Source organism: Bubalus kerabau, chromosome 21, assembly GCF_029407905.1.
Source record: "Bubalus kerabau isolate K-KA32 ecotype Philippines breed swamp buffalo chromosome 21, PCC_UOA_SB_1v2, whole genome shotgun sequence".
Lineage (NCBI taxonomy): Eukaryota > Metazoa > Chordata > Mammalia > Artiodactyla > Bovidae > Bubalus > Bubalus kerabau.
In genome coordinates, this window is record NC_073644.1 from 61,343,710 (window position 1) to 61,368,634 (window position 24,925).

A 24,925-nucleotide genomic window follows, 5' to 3' on the forward strand; every position below is an offset into this window, starting at 1 on the left:
AGCCCCGGCGCGGCGGCGGCCGGAGCAGAGGCGGGCGGCGGCGGCGGCGGCGGCGCTCCTCCGAGCTCCGGGTCCTAGGCGTGCCTCCGCGGGGAGAACGCGCTCTCCGCCCAGCCTCGCCGCGGCGCTCCGGGCGCTTTCCGCCGGGACCATGCGCGGCCGCGAGGTCTCGCTCGTCCTGCTGGCGCTGGTCCTCTGCCTGGCGCCCCGGGGATCGGCCGCCCCGGTGACGGCTGGCAGAGGAGGCGCGCTGGCCAAGATGTACACGCGCGGCAACCACTGGGCGGTCGGTGAGTGTCCCGCGCGCTCGAGTCCCGGCGGGGCCAGCCCGCCGCCGGCGCGCGTCTCCGCATCTCCCGGCGTTTCTGTGGCTCGGCCTTGGGGGGGCTGGGTTTGCTCCGACCTTTCGACCCAAACGCCCACCCTGCCCTTCAGCATCCAGGGAGGCCGTCGGTCCTTGCCGCTGTCTTCTCTCCTCCCCAAGACACCCACCCAGCACGCAGCTCTCCCAAATCCCAGAGATAACCCTCCGTGGGCATCTCCCTGCAGCACCCTTTATCCACCTAATCACAACCCTGTCTGGCATGGTTCTCTCCCCGAACAACTTTGGGGATCCGGGTCCCCAGGGCGTCCCGGAGCCCTGGTCCAGCCCGGCGGCTGCGCCTTTGCGTCTCACAAAGCCACAGGTGTGGGCCCGGGTCGCGGCGCCCACCCCGCCTTTCAGATCCGTTCAGCTCTTGAATCCCATCTCGGTTTGGAGCCCGCCTGAATTTCCTCAGGGTTTTTTTTTTGTTTGTTTTTTGTTTTGCCTTGAAGCGATTTTCTTTTCTCTGCCCTTTTGCCTCCTTTCCCTCTTTCCGTCCAGCAGGCTCCGCGCTCGGGGAATCGCCCGGTCTCCACGCGGATCCCGCGTCTCTGTCCCGAGAGTCCTGATTTCCTCCGCCTCTCTCGCCCTCTAACCTCGCTCCTTCCCCCTGCCCCTCCGCCTGTAAGTCCCGCTCTCCTGGCTTGGAGGTGTGCTGGTCCCGGCCCGGCACCGCGGCGGGTTGGACGCCGGGCCGCGGAGCGCGCGCTCGCTGCCTTCCCGGGCCGCCGGGAGCGACCCCGTCGCTTCTACATCACCCCGGAGCCCTCTGCCGTGCGGAGCAGAGGCTCTGGCAAATAATACAAAACATTCGGCTTCCTCGGCCACCTCCCCTCTATCCCACAGCCAGCTACAACAACCCAACATTTCCCCGGAAGCCAGTCGATCCCTAGAGAGATGTCAGGCGGCGTGTGTGTTTCACGATTTCCTTAGTCATCTACTTAGGAGAGGTGGGAGGGTGTGTTGGAAAGATACCTGCTAATTCAACTCTTAGAGGCGTTACAGCATCTCTGTGTGAAGACTGCTGCTGCTGCTGCTGCTAAGTCGCTTCAGTCGTGTCTGACTCTGTGCGACCCCATAGACGGCAGCCCACCAGGCTCCGCCGTCCCTGGGATTCTCCAGGCAAGAACACTGGAGTGGGTTGCCATTTCCTTCTCCAATGCATGAAAGTGAAAAGTGAAAGTGAAGTCGCTCAGTCGTGTCTGACTCTTAGCGACCCCATGGACTGCAGCCCACCAGGCTCCTCCATCCATGGGATTTTCCAGGCAAGAGTACTGCAGTGGGGTGCCTACTAGGATGCGTTTATGTGGCGGGCGTGAGGTTAGAACTTCAGGCGCTCAGATCCGGTGCCTTGTGTGGGTTTCCCCGCAGAGAAGTGGAGAGCTCTGGGTTGCAATAGCGCAGTTTTCATGACTACTTAAGGAATCATTTGCCAAGTTCTCAACCCCAGACAGGAAAGTATTTGTCATCTTTGAAAGACAGCGAAGCCCAGGAGCCGGGGTATAGAAAGGAAAGATTGGGATGAGTGAAAAGCCCTGCACACCCAGAGAGAAGGACACTTGGAAGGTATTAAAGAAGCCAAACCTAGAATTGATACTGAAACATCTGGGTGTGTTTGGGGGGTTCTGAAGAGCTGTGGTTCCACAGGCCCTTTATGTCTTAGTGCAGAAAAGAATTCAGGGAGAGGCAAAGAGATGGATAAGAAGTGATTTATTATAAAAGGATGCTTGTGAGGTTGACAAGTTGGCCGGTGAGAAATGCTGCACCCTGAGACCTTACTGGGCTATGCTTTCATGATCAAAGGAAAAACAGGGAGGGGGAGAACTTCTTTGCTTTGAGTAGATGGTCATGCTTCCACCATCAGCTCCTCCTCCAGGTTGGGCAGGGCAGTTCTGCGTCCCTATGTGGTCAAACTAGGTCTACAAACTGTTGTTTTTTGTGTGTCCATAGAGCATGTCCTAGGGACCATTAAGTTACTGAGCTCACTGGCAGGATGTGGGTCTCATGCCACCATTGATTTGTTGTTTAGGGACATGTCTCATACTTCTGTTCCATGGTTTTGTTGTAAGCAAGCCTGCTTGGTTTTGTCATTACGCAAACCTGCTCTCTTGAGTAATTGTGAATTTACAGGGGTCTCCCATATTTTTCCTACTTATAATCCCCTAGTGGGGTTAACTACTTAATTACCTATTTTGTCCCTTTACTCTGTCCTTATCAATACTTAAAAAGGGCTCCTGGGAGTTTAGATCAAGTGGCCATTGCCTAGTCTGGCCAGCAGCCAATGGGCTGAGAAGGTGGAAACCTCCAGATTTCCAGCCTCTTTTTGCTCATACATGTGTTTGTACCAAAAAGGCTCATCATTAGGTAACCCTTGAAGGCCAAAAGCAGAACAAGAGAGCTAGCGGGAAAGCTAGAGTTAAGTTGTTTCTTTTTAAAGATTAATTTTGGGGACTTCCCTAGTGGTCCAGTGGTGACGATTCCGTGCTCTCAACTTAGGGGCCCAGGGCTCCATCCCTGGTCGGGGAGCTAGAGCCCACATGTCATAACTAAGACCCGGTACAGCCAAATAAAAATAAATAAACAACAGTGTCCTTCTAATTTTTATTGGACTATAGTTGCTTTACGAAGCTGTCTTGGTTTCTGCTGTACAACAAAGTGAGTCAGCTGTAGTGTGCATTTAACCCCTTCCTTTTGGGTTTCCTTCCCATTCTGGTCACCACAGTGCCTTAAGTAGAGTTCTCTGTGCTTCAGAGCATGTCCTCATTAGTTATTTATTTTGTACACAATGTCAACAGTGTTTACGTGTTCATCCCCAGCTCTCAGTCCTCCCGCCCTCTGTTTCCCTCTTGGTATCCATATATTTGTTCCCAGCTCCAAAGTGTACCGACCAGCGGCACCCCAAATTGTCTTATTCTCTTATGTTCTTGCAAACATGCTCATTTTCCTTTTTCAGAGTTGTGCAGAGTTGATGAAGGGAAAGAGGGAGGTGATGCAGAGCATCACATTTGAGTTGAAAGTGACTCAACTTTTTTCTGCAGTGGCTGAGGAGTTTACTTTGGGAGGACGTGCCCGCTATTGGCCTGTGAGCACTCACAAGCATGAACACCACGCTAGGTTTTAAACTGAGCTTTCCGCTCTAAGTGAATGCCTGTCCTCCTCAATCACTGAAGACATGCAGTTTGGTTTTAATTAAAGCAAACGAAAGCCACATATCGCGGGCCATGAAGAAGCTGTCAGCACAAATTTGCAGGTTTGTTAAGTGATTTGCTTCTTCCAGCTGAGAGGAACGTGATGTGGCCGTGGAAAAGAAGTTAGCAGACTGAAAACTTAACCAGTTCTTAGCTGGCTTGATCTTCATGGAAAAGTTTTGTGTGTGATGCAAATACAGGTCAGCACTAATACGGGGCCTCTCCCCTGTGTGCCCGTGCAGTGTTTCTGTCGTGGTTCTGACTCTGGTGTGAAGCGTGCCGTGGAAGGCTCCATTCCGAACGCCAGTGCTCAGCTGCAGAATGGTTTACATAACTGTGCTGCACCAGCCACTGGGAGACACGGCTGAAGTATCCCCCCCCAAAAAAAAGAAAAACCAGCTCTTATACTCAACACTTTCTGTCTTAATAGATATTGTCTGAAGTTAGGATAATCTTCAAGTTTGCAGTTCAAGAAAATTCTTTTCTCTTGCAAACCTGCCATTTTAGTGATATTTTTAAGTGATAAAAAAGGACAAAACCCACCCCCACCCCAGCGAGGGTTTATTTTTTCTAGTGCCTGTCTTTTGTCTGTGCTGAGATCTCCATTAATGTGATATGGACACATAACAAATGATGATGGGAGAAGAGATGGAAGTGGGCATATCATCCACGTTGTCATGGAGACAATTATTTGGTTGATGGTCGCTAGCTAAGTAAGTAGTGCATTAGGACCCAGGGGATGTGTGTTTCTCTGGGATGTTATAGGTGGTACACTTTCCTTAGAAAAGGACAAAAGTCTGTGGTCTAGGGAAGGGAGTCTGAACACCCACCCACCAAAATGGCAAATACTGAAATTCAGTACAGGGTCCCCATAGCTATGTGTAGCTGTGTGCTAGGCTCCGTCATGTTTGACTCTTTGCAACCCCATGAACTGTAGCCTGCCAGGCTCCTCTGTCCAGGGGATTTCCCAGCCAAGAATATTGAAGTGGGTTGCCATTTCCTCCTCCCCTGGCCCAGGGATGGAACCTGAATCTCCTGTGTCTCCTGCATCGGCAGGCGGATTCTTTACCACTGAGCCGCCCTGGAAGCCCCCAAGGTCTCAAGAGTCTATGTTAAATCACCCACAGAGTGGAGGCCTACGTTAGCCTTCCGTTGTAGAAAAGTCACAAAATTACTCAAGCATGACAAAAATGAAGTCCTTCTTTGTAAAAACATCTCCATCGTCCCTCCACTTCAGTTCCAGCATCCTAACTAGATGACAGGCAATGACCAAGAGCAAGAGCAACTGAGGTCATCATTGGGAGCATCAGATTCTAATCCTGCTTTCCCATTATCATGATTCAATTTCCTCCATAGTAATAAAGCCAAGTGACTTGCTACTTCCTGGGAAGTTGTGCAACATAATCATTTTGATGGCTAAAGGCAAGGTTATTTAGTGCATGTCTGGACACCAAGTTCACCAAGCAGATAAGTGGGGAGCCAGCCTTTCAAGATTCCAATCCTTCAGTTGGGACAGTATCCTCAATCGAGTCTTAAAATTGTGTGACGTGTCAGGCCCTAAGCAACTTGGCAAAGCTCACACTGCAATGCAGGGAAACCTCATTTTCAGGCTTCCCAATGCGCACAGAATTAATTTTTCTGAGTCACATAATGAGTCATGACATAGTGATATATGATCGCCATTCCTTTTGATGACATTAGAAAGCCTTTTGTAAACCTCATACTTATTTCCAAGCCCCAGAATGATTTCTAACTGCCTTACATTCTTAGGAAGTTCAAAGACACTTGGAAAGCAGTGTAATACCGTAGAGTCTGGACTGTGAGCTGATTTGAATCCAGAATCTTTACTTGCATGTGTGCAACCTGTGGCAAGTCTCATTTTCATCAAATTGATTGGGGTGTGGGTCAAATGAAGTAGTCCGCATTGAAACATCCTGTGGACTGTACATCACACACACAAGCAATAAAGTCACGGCCTGGGCTTCTTTCTTGGTAGACAGAGCTGTTAGGAAGGAGCCTCGTTCCATTTCAAGTGGTCTCGGGGTCTATCAATAACCTTTTTCATGGCCTTTGCCTTACATACTTCTAATGCCAGTCAACACTAAAGCCACAAAGAGCTCTTTCCTTGTGAACTTTAAATCAAATGCACCATAGTTTTATTACTGTGAGAAATTAAAAGTGTTCTAAAACTCAATTACGCAGACTTCCCTGGTGACTCAGTGGTAAGGAATCCACCTGCAATGCAGGAGACTCGAGTTTGATTCCTGGGTCAGAAAGATCCCCTGGAGAAGGAAATGGCAACCCAGTATCCTTGCCTGGGAAATCCTGTGGACAGAGGAGCCTGGCGGGCTACAGTCCATGGGCGCAGAAGAGTTGGACACAACTTAGCAATTAAACAACAACAAAATCCAATTACAGAGAAATGAGGAAAATCAACCGAAGAAAGTAAATAAGATAATGTGAGTATATTTCAGCCATGGGCTAAAGTGTTAGGAATGCAGTCGTTAAATTTCATCCCCTTCTGATCCTATGGCTATCCCCATTTGCGTACATGAATTTTTATGTTTTTCGTGGTTTGGCCTCCTGCATACCAACTTTTATTTGTTTTTATGGCAAATGCTCATCTCTGGAGCTCCTGATAGACTTTTGTGACCATTTTAACCTCCAAGAGAAAAATACTGCATCTCGGTGGCTGAAACGCATTGGCCAGAACTTGTCTTCAATTTATTTTTCATTACAAACTGTAATTTCTAGGTACAATTTTAGGTTCAGTCTCAGCTAAAATTCTAAGAAAGTTTAAATGAAAAATTCCTTTGGTACAGATAAGATGAAAGCAACACCTTTTTAATCACACAAAGAAGAGCATGGAGACTTTTCAGGAGAAATTCAAAATTGACTGGGGAAGATGTTCAGATGCCATCCTTTAGCTGGGAATAGAATTCTATGCACACAGAACTGGTGATAGAATTTTAGATGTGGAAGGTTCCTTCGATGTCATGTGACCCAACATGTTCATTTTATGGTTGATAAAATTGAAGGCTGGGGGTGCAAAATGACTTGAGAGAGGTCACCTGGCTAGTGAGCAGAGGGACCAGACCCAGGGCTCCTGAATTGCGGTTCTGAATTCTGTCCATTCATTAGGGATTTTGAGCTGGGAGCAAAATCTGTCTGTTGTTTACAAACTAACTCCTCCTACTAATAAAGTGCAATTTATATCGCATTTAGGAGGAAGAAGCACAAACACAGTCGGTGCCTTTTTAAATTTCTCGTTCATTCATTCCCCTGGGTTAAATTAGTGGCATGCTGTTTTGGGTTTTGTTTTGATTTTTTTTTTTTTGACCCAGAGTATATGCTTATTTTATTTTTTATGAATGTGGCATTGAATATCCTTTTTTAAAATTGGGGTATAATTGACATCCAATGTTTTGTAAGTTACAGGTGTACAAGATAGTGATTCATAATTTTAAAGGTTATACTTCATTTCTAGTTATTATAAAATATTGGCTGTGTATGGTTTCTGCTTTTGCTGCTGCTGCTGCTGCTAAGTCACTTCAGTCGTGTCTGACTCTGTGCGACCCCATAGACGGCAGCCCACCAGGCTCCTCTCTCACTGAGATTCTCTAGGCAAGAACGCTGGAGTGGGTTGCCATTTCCTTCTCCAATGCATGAAAGTGAAAGGTGAAAGTGAAATCACTCAGTCATGTCCTACTCTGTGTGACCCCATAGACGGCAGCCCATCAGGCTCCTCCGTCCACGGGATTCTCCAGGCAAGAACACTGGAGTGGGGTGCCATTTCCTTCTCCATTCTGCTTTTGAACAGGACACTTAATGGGAAAAAAGAGTGTGGCAGAGTCCCCACAACTTCATGAGGAGGAGAGCCTGAAGGAGCAGCTGAGGGAGTATGCCCAGTGGGAAGAAGCGACAAGGAACTTGCTAAGCCTCCTACAAGCAAAGGCGGCCCGAGGCCACCAGATGCCTCCATGGGAGCCCCTGAGCATTCACCAGCCTGCCTGGGATTCCGAGGACGTCAGCAACTTCAAAGACACAGGTTCGAGACTCAAGGGTACAGTGAACATACTGGGGAGGTGGAGGTCAGGAGAGGTGGGCTGGGGCGGGGGTGGAAGGCGCATGGGGAAATTGGAAGAGGGCAAGTTTTTTTGCAGGGAGGAACAGAGCTGCTCTTCATGGCGGCTCCTGCAGGCAGATGCTGTACACACTCAGAGGATGCGTGGCTAGTCCCCATGCTAGCTTTTCTTTTTGACGTCATCAATTATCTTTCCTCCTAAGACATCGAATTCCTTTTTAGGAGTTTTGTTAGCAATTGTACATTGGTAGGGTTTTTTAATTTACCACATCCTTCCCCAATATTTTGACCGTGAGGCCATAGATTATTTGAGTTGATCCCTGTGGAGCTATAGATATGTTTGTTCATGTGTATGTATTTTAAAGATTCATTTATTTGGCCGTGCTGGCTCTGAGCCGCCGCACCCAGGCCCTTCGGTCTTCGTTTCAGACCTCTTTAGATGCAGGGCGCAGGGTCTGTAGGTGAGGCGCGTGAACTTTTAGCCTCAGCATGTGGGATCTAGTTCCCTGACCAGGGATCGAACCCTCGACCCATGCATTTGAAGATGGATTCTTAACCCCCGGGCCACTAAGGAAGTCCCAATATATGTTTATTCTTTGATGAACACTAGTGGAAGAGCCTTTTACAAGAGAGCATTCTCGTTTGCTACTTCTGATGCAAGCTAGTACCCCTTCATATTTGTTCCAAATTTACCTAGTTTGGGTCTCATCCGAATATTTTAAAACTTGGTGAAAATATCTCAGGTCAACTAATCCATTCTGTATGTGATTTTACAGAGGACAGAGGGAAACATTTATACCAAATTGGCACTGTTAGGTACAAAGACAGTAAACAAGATGAAAGAGAAAATAAAATTTATAGGAAGAAAGCAGGGCAACTGAAAATGAGATGTCTTGTTAACTTTTAAGAAGTTTCCCTGAAATTTATGACAAAAGGCAAAAGTAATCATTGAAATCCTCCTAATAATAGTAGCCAAACTAACACAACATCGTAAATAAACTCTACTCCAATAAAAAATTAATTAAAACGAAAAATAACCACTAGTGTTAGTAAGTATTTTCTGTAATCCAAGAGCTTACCTCTACCCGTTTCCTCGAGTGGATGCTCACAGCAGTCTTAGGAGGGAGATTCAGGAAGGTTCTCTTCATCTCTCCGTTTTAAAGGTGAGGAAACTCGGAGGCCGGTCATGTACCCTTTCACGGGAAAAGCCAGTGGGGTCTGCCTTGGACAGTCCGCTGCCGTTCGAGGGGGGGATGGTCCCTGCTGATCCTAGAGATGAAGGGTGTGGGAGGCAGTGGCAGCCTTCCCTCTTGCTGCTTCTGGCGAAAATAACATCGTACTTCCCTCACGGACCTTGGGGAGCTCTCACGTGGTTACCTCTGACTGATGGCCCCTTAACAGAGGCTCCGGGCTGGTGTGGCCAGGCCTTAGCTGGTCTCTTACAGCCTTTCTATGTCAGTCTACTGTGGGTTCTCTGTGCTGAATGCAAACAAAAAAAGTTTATTTGTTGCATTAAGCACCTAGAGAGAAAGTCTCCTCTAGCCTTTTTTCAGAAAGAAAATCTGGATTACATCAACTGATACAGAAATAAGTACCAACTTTGTGCAGAGCCCCGAGGAACTGATTCTCTGGTCCACACTCGTGTTATATAAGCTCTCATGTCTGCTAATGAATCGTGTGGCTCTGAGGGTTCTGGGAATTTGTGATTGACTTCTTGGGCCCTAGCTGACCTGGGCTATTCTTGGTCAAGTGCTTTGCTGGACTTCCCATGGGTAGATATCCAACAGCAAGGCCTTCTCCTTGGTCAGAAGACTAACCATGATCACCACCATAAAACCCTCTAAAATAGCAAACACGGAAATGGACTTACCCTCACAGAGCATTCATAGAATACCACCTCTCCACACCCTGGCTGCCCAGGTGTCTTAGGGGTAAAGAAGCCGCCTGCCAATGCAGGAGACCCAAGAGACTCAGGTTCGATCCCTGGGTTGGGAAGACCCCCTGGAGAAGGAAATGGCAACCCACTCCAGTCTTCTTGCCTAGAGAATCCCATGGACGGAGGAGCCCGGCGGGCAGCAGCCCATGGGGTCGCACACAGTCAGACACAACTGAGCACACGTGCACACACACCACATCCTACCACGTTATGAGTCCACAGTGCCTCACGGCGACTCAAGCAACGACATCCACTCGAGTTGCTTTATTCCCCCAAACCCAGCTCCGCATAACTCTGGAATGTTTTGAAAAGTGCAACTCCTCCCTCAAGGATCAAAGTTCTTTTGCCATCTTCAGAAGGACATTCTGTAAACTTCAAAAGCAATTGCAAAAGATTAGTACTCTTGCCTGGAAAATCCCATGGACTGGGGAGCCTGGTGGGCTGCAGTCCATGGGGTCGCAAAGAGTCGGACACGACTGAGCGACTTCACTTTCACTTTTCACTTTCCTGCATTGGAGAAGGAAATGGCAACCCACTCCAGTGTTCTTGCCTGGAGCATCCCAGGGACGGGGGAGCCTGGTGGGCTGCCGTCTGTGGGGTCGCACAGAGTGGGACACGACTGAAGTGACTTAGCAGCAGCAGCAGCAGCTCCAAAAAGGTCTTTGAGCGGCAGAACTATAGGATAGATTGGGTGGGCAGTTACAGAGGATGGCTGTTTTAAGGGGACGATATTTATCAGTATGCAGTGTGAGCTGAAGAAGTCATCTTTTTCTAATCTGGCCCTGCTTTCCATTACATCTCTTTACGCTCTGTTCCTCTTTTCACAGTTTCAGAAAGCCCATCTCATTTAATTCCACCTCAGATTGAATAACTAGCTATTGCACACACTGGTCCCCTTCTTTTGGACTTATTTCCCAGCAGCATGAAAGACAAATTCAACAGTTAGTCTTTGCAGAGACCAAAACAGTTGATCACTTTTCTTGCTTTAGATACTCCACCTCAGTGAAAGTAAGTTGATATGAAAATTGAAAACATCCTACAATTATCTTACACAGAGGAAGTACCAAGAGAATCATTCTATTAGAAATCCTTATATCTTTCAGTGTTAGAAAGAAGTTTAATAATTCAGCCAAGCATTATCAGAATTAACAGCAGGACTTTTCTTAAAATTAAAAACTATCTTCATGCTCCCCTCTCCCATTTTAGTAATAAGGCATCAAGTCCTGTTTCCAAACCTCCCAGACCTGGAGTTACAACTGAGCATCTTCCTGTTTCATGACAAAGATATTTACTTGATTCAGGAAAAGATTTATGTAAATGCACACTGAACCTAGACTAGTATATCATGACCAACAGGATCCAGAACTTTATTAGCAATGATGGCCAATAGTTTTTCAAGGTTAAACCTATATCTTTTAACTCTACCCTTCTCACAAAAGTTAATGGAATTTTCCCCCTACGGTTTCCGTAACATGAAACAGTGTTCAGCTCAGCTACAGAATCTAATCCATAATCCTGGAGGTGGCTGTGGTTTGTCCTGAGTTTCAGTGAAGGTTGAGGCTGGTCTTTGGGTTCCTTTTGTAATCTGGACCCAGCTCTTTTTTTCTTCTTCTTCTTTTTCAGCCTCGCATTTTTTCTCTTATTTGGTTGACGTGGGGAAAAGGACCTGGAGAATGCATTGCAAGGGGTGTTATGGAAAGAAAGTAAATGTACAAATTTGCCCTCACTTTAAATTTTTTTTTCTTTTTAAGTTAGTACTATTTTAATTTAGTTTGTCCTCACCATGAAGTATGCAGGATCTTAGTTCCTGGACCAGGGATGGAACTTGTACCCGCTGCATTACAAGTGCAGAGTCCTAACCACTGAACCACCAGGGTATTCCCTGCCCTCACCTTTAAGGGACTGCTCTGACTGTTCCATCAGATGAGCAAAGGGAATAACTTTATTTATTAATATGTGAAATGCTCTAAGGGTAGCCCCATATATCGTAAAAACAACATACAATTGAGAATACTAAAAAGCTTCTGCTTACCCTGACCATTTATATGAAGGAGCAGAGTGAAGCCGGCCCCCACCTCAAATACAGTTCCCTCCTACCCTAAGCATGGACCCTCTCCGCCTCCAGGCCCTTGATTTTCTTCGGTTACGCAATCTGTCTTTTTATTGTTACTGTACTTCCATTCCCTTGAGCCAAGCTCGCAGATTCAATATTCTGAGCCAACGCAGGGGACTTCCATGGGCTTGACCTCGTCTGACCCCTGTGTGCTCGGGGCTCCTATCACAAATGTGTGGCAGCATCTTCAGGCAGGCGGGCGACCCTTAACAGTGCAACCTGGCCTCCTGGAGAAAAGCAAAGCTAATTGGCCTGTGTGGGAATTGAACCTCAGGCCCTGGCTTCATTATCACCTGGTCAAAACAATCGAGCCACTGAGCAGGTAATAACTGACCTGAGAATCTCAGTAATTCCTTTATTAGGAACAAATGGCTGGTCTGGATGTTGGGGAACCTGAATTGCTGGAGAATCTTGGAAGGTATAATAAGCTCTCATCTGGATGAAAAGTGTTTTCTCATCTCAGTGGATAAAGGGTGCTGTGGTTTAAAATCAAAGCTACTCATCCTTTCTTCAGTCTTAGTTAATTTGAACAGAAGCCCACAACAAGCCAACAACAAGCAATGTAGAATTGGCAGAAACCCACATTAGCTCCTCTTCCCAAGTTGCCCACACGACTGCCATTTACAGTCATGGGTTTATAACGTGTAACTGTGTAATTCATGAGCTAGCTTTGACTTGTGGAATGAGGCTTTGCCAGAGAAGCAAAGTAGCAATTAAGATTCCACTGTTCCCTAGCAATTCCCCCACCCAGCTGCTACTTTAGTAGCAAATTCCTGGAAATAACACATTTACATTTCCAATGTTAGTCAAACTGTACCTGTGTAAATGCACTTATCTGTGAAGCAGAAACAGTGGCAAAGAGAGCGGACTCGCGGTTGCCGAGGGTGGGAGAGGGTGGGGGGCGGATGAATCGGGAGTTTGGGATTAGCAGAGACAAACTGTTGTGCACAGAGCAGATGAAGCACAGGTTCCGCTGTGCAGCACAGGGAACCGCATTCAACATCCTGTGGCAAACTATGGCGGAAAAGAGCAAGAAGACAGAATGCACATGGATGTGTAAGGAATCACTTTGCTAGAGTGCAGAAATTAACACGTTACAAATCAATTACCTTTCAATCAGACACATTTTTAAGAAAAGTTTTCTTAAAACTTTGTGAATATACAGAAGACGTTGTGAAAATATATATGTGACTACATCTGTGTAGTCGCATCAGGACATAAAGTAAGCTGATATACCAAAAAGACCTGAAAATAATGTGGCTCCCCAAAAAGAGGAAGTTAATTTCCCTCTAGGGGGACAGTTGTGGTTCTAAGTATTAACGTGCTCAGAGTCACCTGGAGGTCTATCAAGCTCCCAAGTGATGGTTTGTTGGGAATAGATTTACTTTCTAGTATTAGACTTCAGCATCACTAACTACATTTGCTTAACTCTTTCTAATATTTTTTAACTTGGACTCTTCACTCCAGGTTCTCAGAATGAAGGAATGAACCCCCAGCTGAACTGACGAAGATTGCCGCCTCCCTCAAAGAAGCAAAACAAAACCCTTAAGAAACTGCATTCTATGGGCATCAGTTCTACTGGATCATCAACAAATTTCCTTTGTGCAAAATACTTAACTATTCTTGTACCTTTCAACTTTGACTAAAGTCATGATTTTCAAGCAGCATCTTCTGGTTTGAACTTGTTTGCTGTGAAAAATTGTCCGTAAAGAGTCTTCTAATTAATGTTCTTTACATCTAGGCTGTCTATTAGATTCCAGTCCCCAACCTGTTACCAGTCACAATAAAAGCTTAAACATACTGTCCAAAGGGCAGGTAGTTCTCTTATTTTAGTTCCAGATAAGAGGGAGTGATTAGCACTGAGACTAACAAACAGCTTGGACTTCCCAGTGGTTAAGACTCCACCCTCCATGCAGGGAATGTGGGTTCAATCCCTGGTTAGGGAACTAAGACCCCACGTGCTGCAGGGTGCAAACACACACGCACCCCAGAAAACAACAGCAAATAAGAAACAAGCAGCTTCATAATAAACTTGTATGCTTATAGATGAAGGTGGGCTGAATTTTTAGCTTTCCCCTCTGAAAGCCACTTTATTGATGAATATATATATATACACACACACACACACATATATACTGAATCCTTTATAGATGGCATTACTAGAAGCTCAGGCTTGCTTTATCGTTACCAGTGGATGGGCTAGGTTGAGCGTAGAGGCTGGCCTTCTTTATCACGTAAAAATTCCCATTTTTGCAGCCTTTACCATGACCAGGTATTTGGTCAATGTTACTGATATTCTCCTCCTAAGAGTTTTGTAAGCTGAGATGACCCTTCTCACTTAGCCAAAGAAACAGAGTCAGGTCAGCTGACTTGCCCAAGGTCACACAGTCAAGGGAACTGGGATTCAAACTTCTACAGTCATCAGATATTCTGTAGCATTTCACAGTGTTTCTATTACCTCATTTTGAGACCCTCTGCCAGGATATTTAAGCCTAGCAAGTAGCGCCATTTCTTCAATATTCCATCGCCAGTCTGGGAGAGGTAGTCCCCATAGCCAGATTTAGTCAGCTCCACAGCAGAGGGAGAAGACAGGCTCCCAAGAGCCCCTTGATTCTCAGAGAACATGGCCTGGCAGTTCACAACGCCCAGTTACATTTTTATTATGGCATTCACACATTAACAGATTTTAAAGCTTCTTGCCATATGTTTAGATTTCTTTCGTTTGGGGAAATCACATTTGAAACGGTGAAGAGATTTATCTTGACTTTGCTTTGATTATCAAAGAATCACATAAGATGTACTGTGTTGTAATCCTTTCAAAACTACATTGGCTCCCAGCTTATCCAGAGCCAGGGGACCTCTTCCTCTTCTTGGGATGTCCTAGGCCCCTTTCCTCAAGAACTCAGTCCTGGGCTGAGCACACTGAAGCCCGCCAGGCAGCCGGTGATAAGGGGATAAGGGGGGGATAAGCCTCCAGGGGGCCTCCCTGGTGGCTCAGCTGGTAAAGAATCCGCCTATAGTGCAGGAAACCTGGGTTCAGTCCCTGGGTTGGGAAGATCCCCTGGAGGAGGGCAGGGCAACCCGCTCCAGTATTCGTGGGCTTCCCTGATGGCTCAGCTGGTAAAGAATCCACGTGCAATGTGGGAGACCTGGTTCGATTTCTGGGTCAGGAAGATCCCCTGGAGAAGGGATAGGCTACCCACTGCAGTATTCTTGGGCTTCCCTTGGTGGCTCAGCTGGTAAAGAATCTGCCTGCAATTCAGGAGACCTGGGTTCAATTCCTGGGTTGGGAAGATCCCCTGGAGGAGGGCACGGCAACCCACTCCAGTATTCTTGCCTGGAGAATCCCATGGACAGAGGAGCCTGGCGGACTACAGTCCAAAGGGTTGCAAAGTCAGACATGACTGAAGCGATTTAGCACGCACACACACAAGACACTCATAAAGATGGGAACAACCTTTCCAGACTCAGGGGCCATTTCTCTAGGGGTGGCACGTCAGGTCGGAAGAGGAAGGCAATGCTTCTGGAATAACCCCATCTAGATGTCTCTTGTTTGGTTGTTTCACGAGAGCAGATATGATCCTTTGTTTCGGTTGCAATTGTTTTTTCCTTACATGTTCTGACCTAGACACAGGAATTGCTCACTCAAATCTCCTGACACTTGCAAGCTCCCCTGTATCAAGCCTTGGTTCATCCATCAATGAATAGATAAAGACGATGTGGTACATAAATACAATGGAATATTACCTAACCATAAAAAGAATAAAACAATGCCACTTGAAACAACATTGACGGCCCTAGAGATGATCATATTAAGTGAAATAAGTCAGAAAAAGAAAGACACATATAGCTTATATATGAAATCTTTAAAGATGATACAAATGAACTTGTTTATAAAACAGAAACAGATTCACAGGCATAGAAAACAAAGTTATGGTTACCACAGGGGAAAGGTGGGGGAGTGATAAATTAGAAGTTTTGGATTAACATATATACACTATCATATATAGAATAGACAATCAACAAGGACCCATAGCACAAGGAAGTCGACTCAAGACTCTGTGATAACCTACATGGAAAAACAATCTGAAAAAGAACAGATCACTGTGTATGTGTAACTGAATCACTTCGCTATACACTTGAAACCAAGCAACATTGTAAATCAACTGCTGTTGCTGCTGCTAAGTCGCTTCAGTCGTGTCCGACTCTGTGCAACCCCATAGACGGCAGCCCATTAGGCTCCTCTGTCCCTGGGATTCTCCAGGCAAGAATACTGGAGTGGGTTGCCATTTCCTTCTCCAATGCAGAAAAGTGAAAGTGAAAGTGAAGTCGCTCAGTCATATCCGACTCTTAGCGACCCCATGGACTGCAGCCCACCAGGCTCCCCAGTCCATGGGATTTTCCAGGCAAGAGTACTGGAGTGGGATGCCATTGCCTTATCTGACTATAGACCAGCAAAAAATAAGAATTAAAAAAGAAAGATCAGAATCCCTTTAGTGAAAAGATAATACCTTTCCCTACACGGAGAGCTTTCTTGAACCCTTGTTTTGCAAGCGGAATCCTATCACCTATCTGTGAGTGCCTATTGGGCCAGGAAATTTCAGCTGCAGGGAACAGCATCCACCTTGAGTTGCTGAAGGAGGAAAGGAAAGCTCTGTGAGCAGACAGTGAGTGGGGAAGCATGGAGTTCAAGGCTGAGCTTGCACGTTCAGGGCTCAAAGCCACGTCTCCGACAGGTCGACGGGACAATTGCCCCTGCAGCCTTCGGCAGAACCACGGAGTCGGCGCCGTCGGCCTCTCCCTGTGCCCACAGCACGGGGCCAACTCTCTTCCGCCCTTGACTTGCTTCTGAATCCGGGTTTCGATGTCTGTGTCTGATTGGCAGAGCCTAGATCACGTGCCTGCAGCGAGGGAAGCTGGGAAACGTAGTTACGAAGGTTCTGCTTCGGGAGCACGGGACAAACGCTGTGGGACCTAAACGTGGGTCCTTGCCATCTGCCTCTGCAAGGATGCGGTTCACCGGCCACTACAGTTGTTGACCTTCAACACACCCCGACGGGAGTGAAGGGAGATCAGGAGGGAGGCGCTCTGGGCTCTGGGGAGACTGGCCGGACAGGCCTTTAGGTAGTTGTTGACAGAGATTTCCAGGAGACGATTTTATGAGCTCGGTTTCTTGCTCATACCTAGAAAAGCACTAAAATAATTAATGGACGCATCTGCTCCTCGTGACCAGCGCCCACCGTCTTGTGACCTGCGGCCACCTTCTGCCAAAATGTGTGCTCGGTTGTCCTTAACTCCCTTCCCCAAAACCACAAATACTCCAGGTTTCCTCCTACCCCTTCGGAGCAGCTCCTAGAGCTATCTGAGTGCTGTCCTCCAGGCTAGAGTCCCTATTTTGCCCCAAATGAAGCTTAGCTTACAATTCTCACATTACCCCCTTTTTCCCCCCCAGTCAATAGACCCTATCAGAGAAGGCAGTGTGTTCAAAAGTTTCAGTCAGGCTTCCCTGATGGTCCAGGGGTTAAGACTCTGCACTCCCACTGCAGGGGGCACGGATTCAATCTCTGGTTGCTGAATTCCATGTGCCATGGGGTGCAGTCCAAGGGCGGGGGGAAGGAAAATACATAAATAATAAGAAATAAAAGATATGGTCAGCCCCAGGTTACAGATGTCCCCTGCCCCTTGCGGTTCTCAAAAAAGAGTTTCCTCTTTGATTTCTGCCTGTTCCTATTCTAGAGAACGATTCAGCCCCAGCCTGGGGCTCTGGGGAAGGAAGAGGCTTCCGATTGTTCCCGGCACCACACAAGCTGGGTGTCTGTATGCCCACAGCGAGGACAGAGGGTGGCTTTTAAGAGGTGACAGTATTTAGGCCTCCTTGCAGCAAAGCGGGATAATTAAGAGGAAGAATCCAAAAGGGAAGAAAGCAATAATTGCCTTCAAATTTGTTATTTTAAAAACCACAGTCTTTTTTTTTTTTTCCTATGTGCCACAGGGCGGGTTGCTGTGGGTAATTCAGCAGTCTTTGCTTATGATCAGAAGCTCAGCAATTCACTAAGTAGGCACTTCAAGCCGTGCAGTATGATTTCTAGCCCCACAACACCCCCCTTTCCATTCTTCTTGGGGTATTTGGTCACCACAGATTTTTAACCTAGCTTGGATGCATAGGGCATAATCTAAGCAAAGTTGGGGTTTACATAATTCATTTCCTCAACCACAGGCTGCCTTAATCAGAGATTATGAGATAGCCCTTCAAGGGAAACCCACAATGAAAAACTATTGCTATTCCCAAAGCAGAAAGACCATGTGAATAACCCTACAATGGATGTGAGAACACAGGTATCTCTTGGAGATGCGGATTTCATTTCCTCTGGGTTCCCACAAGTGGGATTGCTGGCAGTCCTAACCATAGCCCTGCTTCTCTTTGCCCTGTGATCAGACTCCTTAAACTAAGCAGTGAATAACGAATGAATGGGTCCATGTGACTCTAGATGGAAAACAGACTATGTCATAGACCTCCGGGAATGACCACTAGGACCATTCGTGCCCATTAGGATACCTTTGGCTGTTAGTAACAGAAAACCCTTAACTCAAATTGGCATAAAAGATCTGATTTATTATCTCATATACTAGAACTCCAGAGGGAGATAGGATTCAAGGTTGTTGAATTCAGTTTAATTCAGTGACTCAACGATACCCTCAAGGATAAGGGTCTTTTCTGTCTTCCCACTCTGACACCAGGATTCAGATTTATCCTTAAGCTGACTACTCCCGTGGTCACAAGACGGCTGCTGGAGTTCCAGCTGTCACATCCAGACAAGACCACATTCAAAAGGAGAGAGGCCGTATCTTTTCAGGCTTCACCTTATTAACAGTGGTAAGTCCTTTCCCAGAGGACTCGAAATCCCTCGCACCTCAATGACCAGCTGGGTCACATGCTTGGCCTAATCCTACCACTAATGAAGAGAACCAGACCACTGCAACTGACCTCACTGATTAGGATTTACCCACGAGTCATGTGGGAGGAGGGGCAGGAATCTAAGCAAAGTCAAGACTCCCTCAGTAAGGACGTGGGAGGAAATTTCAGCGGTGTTTGTGATGGGCATGAACTTCATTTCTTTTGACCTCACACAACCATGGTTCCAGCCGGAGAGCAAGTTCAAAAATTAGTCACTGTTGGGTGTTATTCCATTCTCGATGCTCACAGAAAGTCCTTCTGATGGGCTTAGGGCCAGGAATACCTTAGAGCAACAGTCCGTTTCTCTTGTTGCAACCCTAGGCTGTGATTGCAGTTGACAGGACGCTCCTCACTTCTGACCCAGCTTTTCTTGTCCTTTACTCCTCCTTGCTTTGCAAGAGCGCAATCAACATAACAGCTCCTCTGATACACAGAAATGGAAAGGAAATCAAGAGCTTCAGATGGCACTCCCCGTGGCCTGGCCATTTCCCAAGATGCCTCAGCTAGGATGGCCTCAATGGAGAGGCTGGGGACTGAACTTGATTTTGGAAAAAACAAAACCAAACAAATAAAAATGCGTAGACCAGAGGCATCTTCCCTGCTTCCCCACCCCCCACCCTCGCCCCCACTTAACTCCTGGGGATGGAAGGAGAAAAGAAACGTGAATAATATGGAAAACAATTTATTAATAACTTAGCAGTCAGGAACTGGCTGCCTGCTGGTTTAGATGTTTGCCTGGGGAGTGTCTTAAAAATGAAAATCAGGGATTTCCCTGGTGGTTCAGTGGCTAAGACTCCACACTCCCAATGCAGGGGGCCCAGGTTCAACCCCTGGTCAGGGAGCTAATCCTACATCCTGAACCTAAAGGTCCCACATGCTGTAAGGAAGACTGAATATCTCAGTTGCCACAACCAGGACCCAGTGCAGCTAAATAAATGAATAAAAGAAAATAAGATAAAATAATGACAGTTGTTCACAGACATTTCAACATCAAGGGATTTCACCTACAAATCCAGATGGCAAGCCCTTTGCAAAATGAGAGGATCTGCCACTGGGCCTGCTCTCCCAGAAGACAGCCAGTGGCTGCTATGGCCCTGTGGCATGGGGGCCCACGTTGTCCCCTGTGCCACCGTCCCCGCCACGCCCTAGCGCCACCAGCCCATTTCATTTGTTTCCATTGTCTGTCCACCCACAGTGAGCGCTGAGAGGACGCACCACCCGCCAGTCCGTCATTCCCCGTTTGACGTGTGACACGCGGCATGCTACTTGACGTTTCAGAGTCCCCCAGTGAAAGAGCACCTCCTGAGGGCTCAGACAGTAAAGAGTCTGCCTGCAATGCAAGAGACCCAGGTTTGGTCCCTGGTCCAGAAACCCCCTGGGGAAGGGACTGGAAACCCACCCCAGTATTCTAGCCTGGAGAATCCCCTGGACGGAGGAGCCTGGCGGGCTGCAGTCCATGGGGTCACAAAGAGTCGGACACGACTGAGCGACTCACACAACGCCACGCTACGGTGAAAAAGCCACCGGCCTAGGGAAGGGATTCTTTGTCCTTAATGCGTTACCCGCGCAGCACAGGGCAAGGAGCCCTGCCAAGGCAAAGAGGTCGCCGAGGGAAGCAGGCTGTCTTTGCCCCCTTCTCCTGCCCGACCCTCTCCTTCTCGGGTGAGACCCTTCTTTCTCATCCCCACTCGGCCCCGAGAAGAAGCTGTCCCTGGACGAGCCTTTGTCTGCCTCTCCACCTTCCGGACGCACACCTGATTGCAGAGGTCCCCTCCCTGGTTCTATTTCTGCCCCTCCCAGCACCAACCTTCCCGTATCACTTCCTGTATCATCACTAGGGTCGCTATGGCGCCTTCTTCACCACTGGCGACACTTCTTCCCTTTCCCATGAACTGCTTCCCTCGGGCCTTCCCACACTTGGGGGGAGGTTTCATCTTCGACTTTTCCTCTCCCAGGGTGCTGCTAAGTCGCTTCAGTCGTGTCCGACTCTGTGCGACCCCATAGACGGCAGCCCACCAGGCTCTTCCGTCCCTGGGATTCTCCAGGCAAGAATACTGGAGTGGGTTGCCATTTCCTTCTCCAATGCATGAAAGTGAAAGTGAAGTCGCTCGGTCGTGTCCGACTCCTAGGGACCCCATGGACTGCAGCCTACCAAGCTTCTCCGTCCATGGGATTTTCCAGGCAAGAGTACTGGAGTGGGTTGCCATTGCCTTCTCCAGGGAGCAGATACCAATTTAGCATATATAGATGTCAAACTTGGAGCTACTTGCCTGGCGTTCCAGTGGTTAAGACTCCATGCTTCCAACACAAGGGGTGTGTGTTCAGTCCCTGGTCTGAGAACTAAGATCCCATATGCCATGCAGCATGGCCAAGAAAATATAATAAATAAGTAAAGAAGTCAAACTTGGAAGTTCCAAATAGGTTATAGATGATTTCATGCCAATTATATGCAGATTAGTAACGTGTGGTATATAAATCCAGGGTCTCCTGCACTGAAGGTGGATTTTTTACCAACTGAGCTACAAGGGAAGCCCAAGAGCTAGCTCAAGGGTACCTAGTTTGTAAATTGGAAAAAAATAAACAAACAGAATAAAACCTATCCTTTAAACTCTAAGGCAATTTCTAGTTTTTATATCACATCTGCCTCCTGCAAATACTCCAGAGTCAAAATGGTAATTCCCCTCCCAGGACAGTTAACGTCTGTTTCTCTAGGAAGGAAGTGAATAAATGGAACAAGTCTTAATCTGCTTTCCCTTCTCTGAACCTTAAGTATCATCAGCATCTCAGCCATTAGCGGGTGGCTGAAAAGGTCACTGAGCTTCAAAGGATTTCCTGACCAGATGTCTTACACACCTAAATGCTACTGTTAATTCTTTGGGCTGGTCATTGTACTCCGGAAATTGACTCTTAGAATGTAAATATTTCTAGGTAGGTGACATATTAGGATATTTAAGTCATTAATACCTTGGCATTAAATACCAGGTATTAGAAACTAACCTGGGAGGAAATCCTATAGTATATAATGTCTAGTGGTAGGACTAAACTTATTATCTATTTGTTGTGATTTGAAAGGATACCAGGAAGAAGATGGCTTGTATCAAATGCTTTTTACTCCACAGGCATCTGAAGTTCTACCCTTAGGATAATTTTTAATTAAATTTGAATTAAGAATTGCTCTACTTTAGTAATGACAGCAATATTGTGCTACAATCATCAAACTTGCTGGAAGACTGAAACTTAATTATCTCAACCACTACAAAGAGAGGAAATTGTGTAATGTGATAGAGGTGGTAAATGTCACTCACTGCAATATGCAAACTGACGCATTGCCATCTTCAGTGTGCTCAGTGGTACATGCCAAACACACTCAACTAAAAGAATTTCCCTGCTTCAGGGCTCATTTCAGTAAAACATGCAAATATTTCCTCGTGACAGTGGTAAGAGGTTAAGGCATTCATGCTTTGAATAAATTGATTTAGAACCAATTTCTTTCTAGTCTAAATGATGGAGGAGCATGAAAAACTTGAAAGCATAACCTTTCTTGGCCTCCTAGAGGCGTTAATGACAGAAGATCTCCCTGGGTTGGGTTGACCTGCCTGGGAGGGAGTCTGAGTAGAAAAGCAAGGGTTTTCCATCACAAGGAGAGTGTGAAGCCCACGGACTTGGGAGGACTCAGAAAGGAAGGCTGCTACTTGGTTGAGGAAATGTCCTTCTCATTGTAGATGGCTCTGAGAAGGAAGGGTTCTACTGGAAAACTGTTGGTGCCCAATCAGAAGGTATGCAGATGACACCACCCTAATGGCAGAAAATGAAGAGGAACTAAAGAGCCTCTTGATGAAGGTGAAAGGGTGAAAAAGCTCACTGAAAACTCAACATTCAAAAAACTAAGATCACAGCATCTGGTCCCACCACTTCATGGCAAATGCATGGGAGAAAAATGGAAACAGCGACAGACTTTATTTTTTTTGGCTCCAAAATTACTGCAGATGGTGACTGCAACCATGAAATTAACAGATTGCTCCTTGGAAGAAAAGCTATGACAAACCTAGACAGCGTATTAAAAAGCAGAGATATCACTTTTCCAACAAAGGTCTGTCCAGTCAAGGCTATGGTTTTCCCAGTAGTCATGTACTGATGTGAGAGTTGCACTATAAAGAAAGCTGAGCGCAGAAGAATTGATGGTTTTAAACTGTGGTGTTGGAGAAGACTCTTCAGAGTCCCTTGGACAGCAAGGAGATCCAATCAGTCCATCCTAAAGGAGATCAGTCCTGAATATTCATTGGAAGGACTGATGCTGAAGCTGAACCTCCAATACTTTGGCCACCTTATGTGAAGAACTGACTCACTGGAAAAGACCCTTATGCTGGGAAAGATTGAGGACAGGAGGAAAAGGGGACGACAGAGGATGAGATGGTTGGATGGCATCACAGACACAATGGACATGAGTTTGAGTAAGCTCCGGGAGTTGGTGAAGGACAGGGAGGCCTGGCATGCTGCAGTCCATGGGGTCGCAGAGTTAGAGGCGACTCGGCGGCCAATCAGAAGGTGAAGTTGTCAAGATGACCGCCGGGTGTCGCCATCAGCCAAATTACTGAAGCACTCTCTTTGCTGAGTGAGAATGTTGCAGCTGGTAAGATTTTCCAGTTCCTTTGGTATAATATTTTAAATTGTTTTGTTTCACTTCACTTCGTTTCCTTTTAATTTTTGTTTTTAGGCCGTGGCTGTGAAAGCTGGGAATCTCAGTCAGGAGGCCACCAGGGAACTCCTTGTTCTAATAACCCTTTTATTTTACAGCAGTGGAAACGTGGTTTCCTGTTCAAGCTGTCAAGGTCAGGTGTTAGAGCTGCTGCTGCTGCTGCTAAGTCGCTTCAGTCGTGTCTGACTCTGTGCAACCCCATAGATGGCAGCCCACCAGGCTCCCCTGTCCCTGGGATTCTCCAGGCAAGAACACTGGAGTGGGTTGCCATTTCCTTCTCCAATGCATGAAAGTGAAAAGTGAAAGTGAAGTCGCTCAGTCGTGTCCGACCCTCAGCGACCCCATGGACTGCAGCCCACCAGGCTCCTCCATCCATGGGATTTTCCAGGCAGGAGTACTGGAGTGGGGTGCCATCGCCTTCTCCGAGATGTTAGAGCAGAGGGTCTCTATTACCCAGGAAGTCCGTGGGGGAAGGAAACAGGTGAGTGCAACACGCAGGTGGAGCCTTGATGGCAGAAAGAGAAGTCAAGATTTGAAGCTGCAGAAACTACCAGGGGGAAACTACCCTGCCCGAAGCCATATATCAAGTCTGTGGCTAAAAAAAAAAAAGGCGGTGGCTGAACTGGGGTTCCTGTGACCTCCTGAGAAGGAATCCAGTCATCTCTCTGTGACAGTAATCTGAAGGATTACTCCTCACCCCACATGGAACAAAATACAGAAAAGATAGAAGGAGCTGCTGTTAGAGTCTGAGGACAAAGTCTTGCCTAAGCAAGGTTTTGGGGCAAGTGTCAGGCAGTCCCATTTACTGCAGGCTTGTTTGCTCAGAAAAGGGGCCTGGAGTCGCCAGGGGGAAGGAGTGGGATTTCAGAAATACAACAGGACAGACCGATCCTGGGAAATAAGAGGACAGCGGGCAGGGGAGACGCCGAGGAGAGACGCCTGGAGGAGAGGAGCCGTGAACTAGGGACAGAAGGCTGCACAGAGAGGAGCAGAGGTGATTGAGACAGAGGACACTCGGTGAAAGAGCAGGACTGGGTCCACCCTGCAGCCTCCCTGGAGCCTGAGGTCACGCTCTTGTCACACTTGCCCCTCCCCAGCCTCACCTCCCTGACTTACCACTGCAGAAAAAATTTTTCCAGCCAGGCGCTGATGTCACAGGGTGAATTTCAGCCATGGTTCTCTTTCCCAGCAGAGCTGGCATTTTGGGATGGCCTCTCCTTTTGAAGAAAAGGTGTGGTCCAGGGACTTCCTGAGGTGGTCCAGTGGTTAAGACTCTGCTTCCACTGTAGGGGGCACAGGTTCGATCCCTGGTTGGGGAACTAGGATCATGCATGTGACATGGTGTGGCCCCCAAAAAAGGTGTTGTCTGCTTTGAGCAACAGTATGGGGGGTGGCTGGCGAGAGTGATAAGCTGGCAAGGTCAGTTGTCTAGAGCAGAGGGTCTCTACCCCCCAGGAGTGAGACACGTGGGTGGAGCCTTGAAGACAGAAGAAGTGGGTGGATGCATTGATCACAATGCCTAGGACAGTGGGAGCTCATTATCGGTTAGCTGAATTGATACATCCTACTGACTTTGAAGAGGCTCCTTG

At 47.2% G+C, this 24,925-nt stretch overlaps 1 protein-coding gene and 1 long non-coding RNA gene across 2 annotated transcripts; one reads left to right on the forward strand and one right to left on the reverse strand.

The window, feature by feature from the left end:
- Window positions 1–13,352, forward strand: GRP (gastrin releasing peptide). Its single transcript, XM_055559347.1, has 3 exons — window positions 1–290; window positions 7,373–7,600; window positions 13,153–13,352. The coding sequence occupies exons 1-3, from the start codon at window positions 152–154 to the stop codon at window positions 13,188–13,190; spliced, it is 405 nt and encodes a 134-aa protein (XP_055415322.1). The 5' UTR covers window positions 1–151; the 3' UTR covers window positions 13,191–13,352.
- LOC129636069 (uncharacterized) lies at window positions 10,686–11,993 on the reverse strand. The gene is made up of 2 exons (XR_008706613.1): window positions 11,605–11,993; window positions 10,686–11,238 (listed from the first exon to the last, which is right to left on the reverse strand). It is a non-coding gene; the product is annotated as an uncharacterized LOC129636069 (long non-coding RNA).
- Window positions 13,353–24,925: the final 11,573 nt, after the last annotated feature.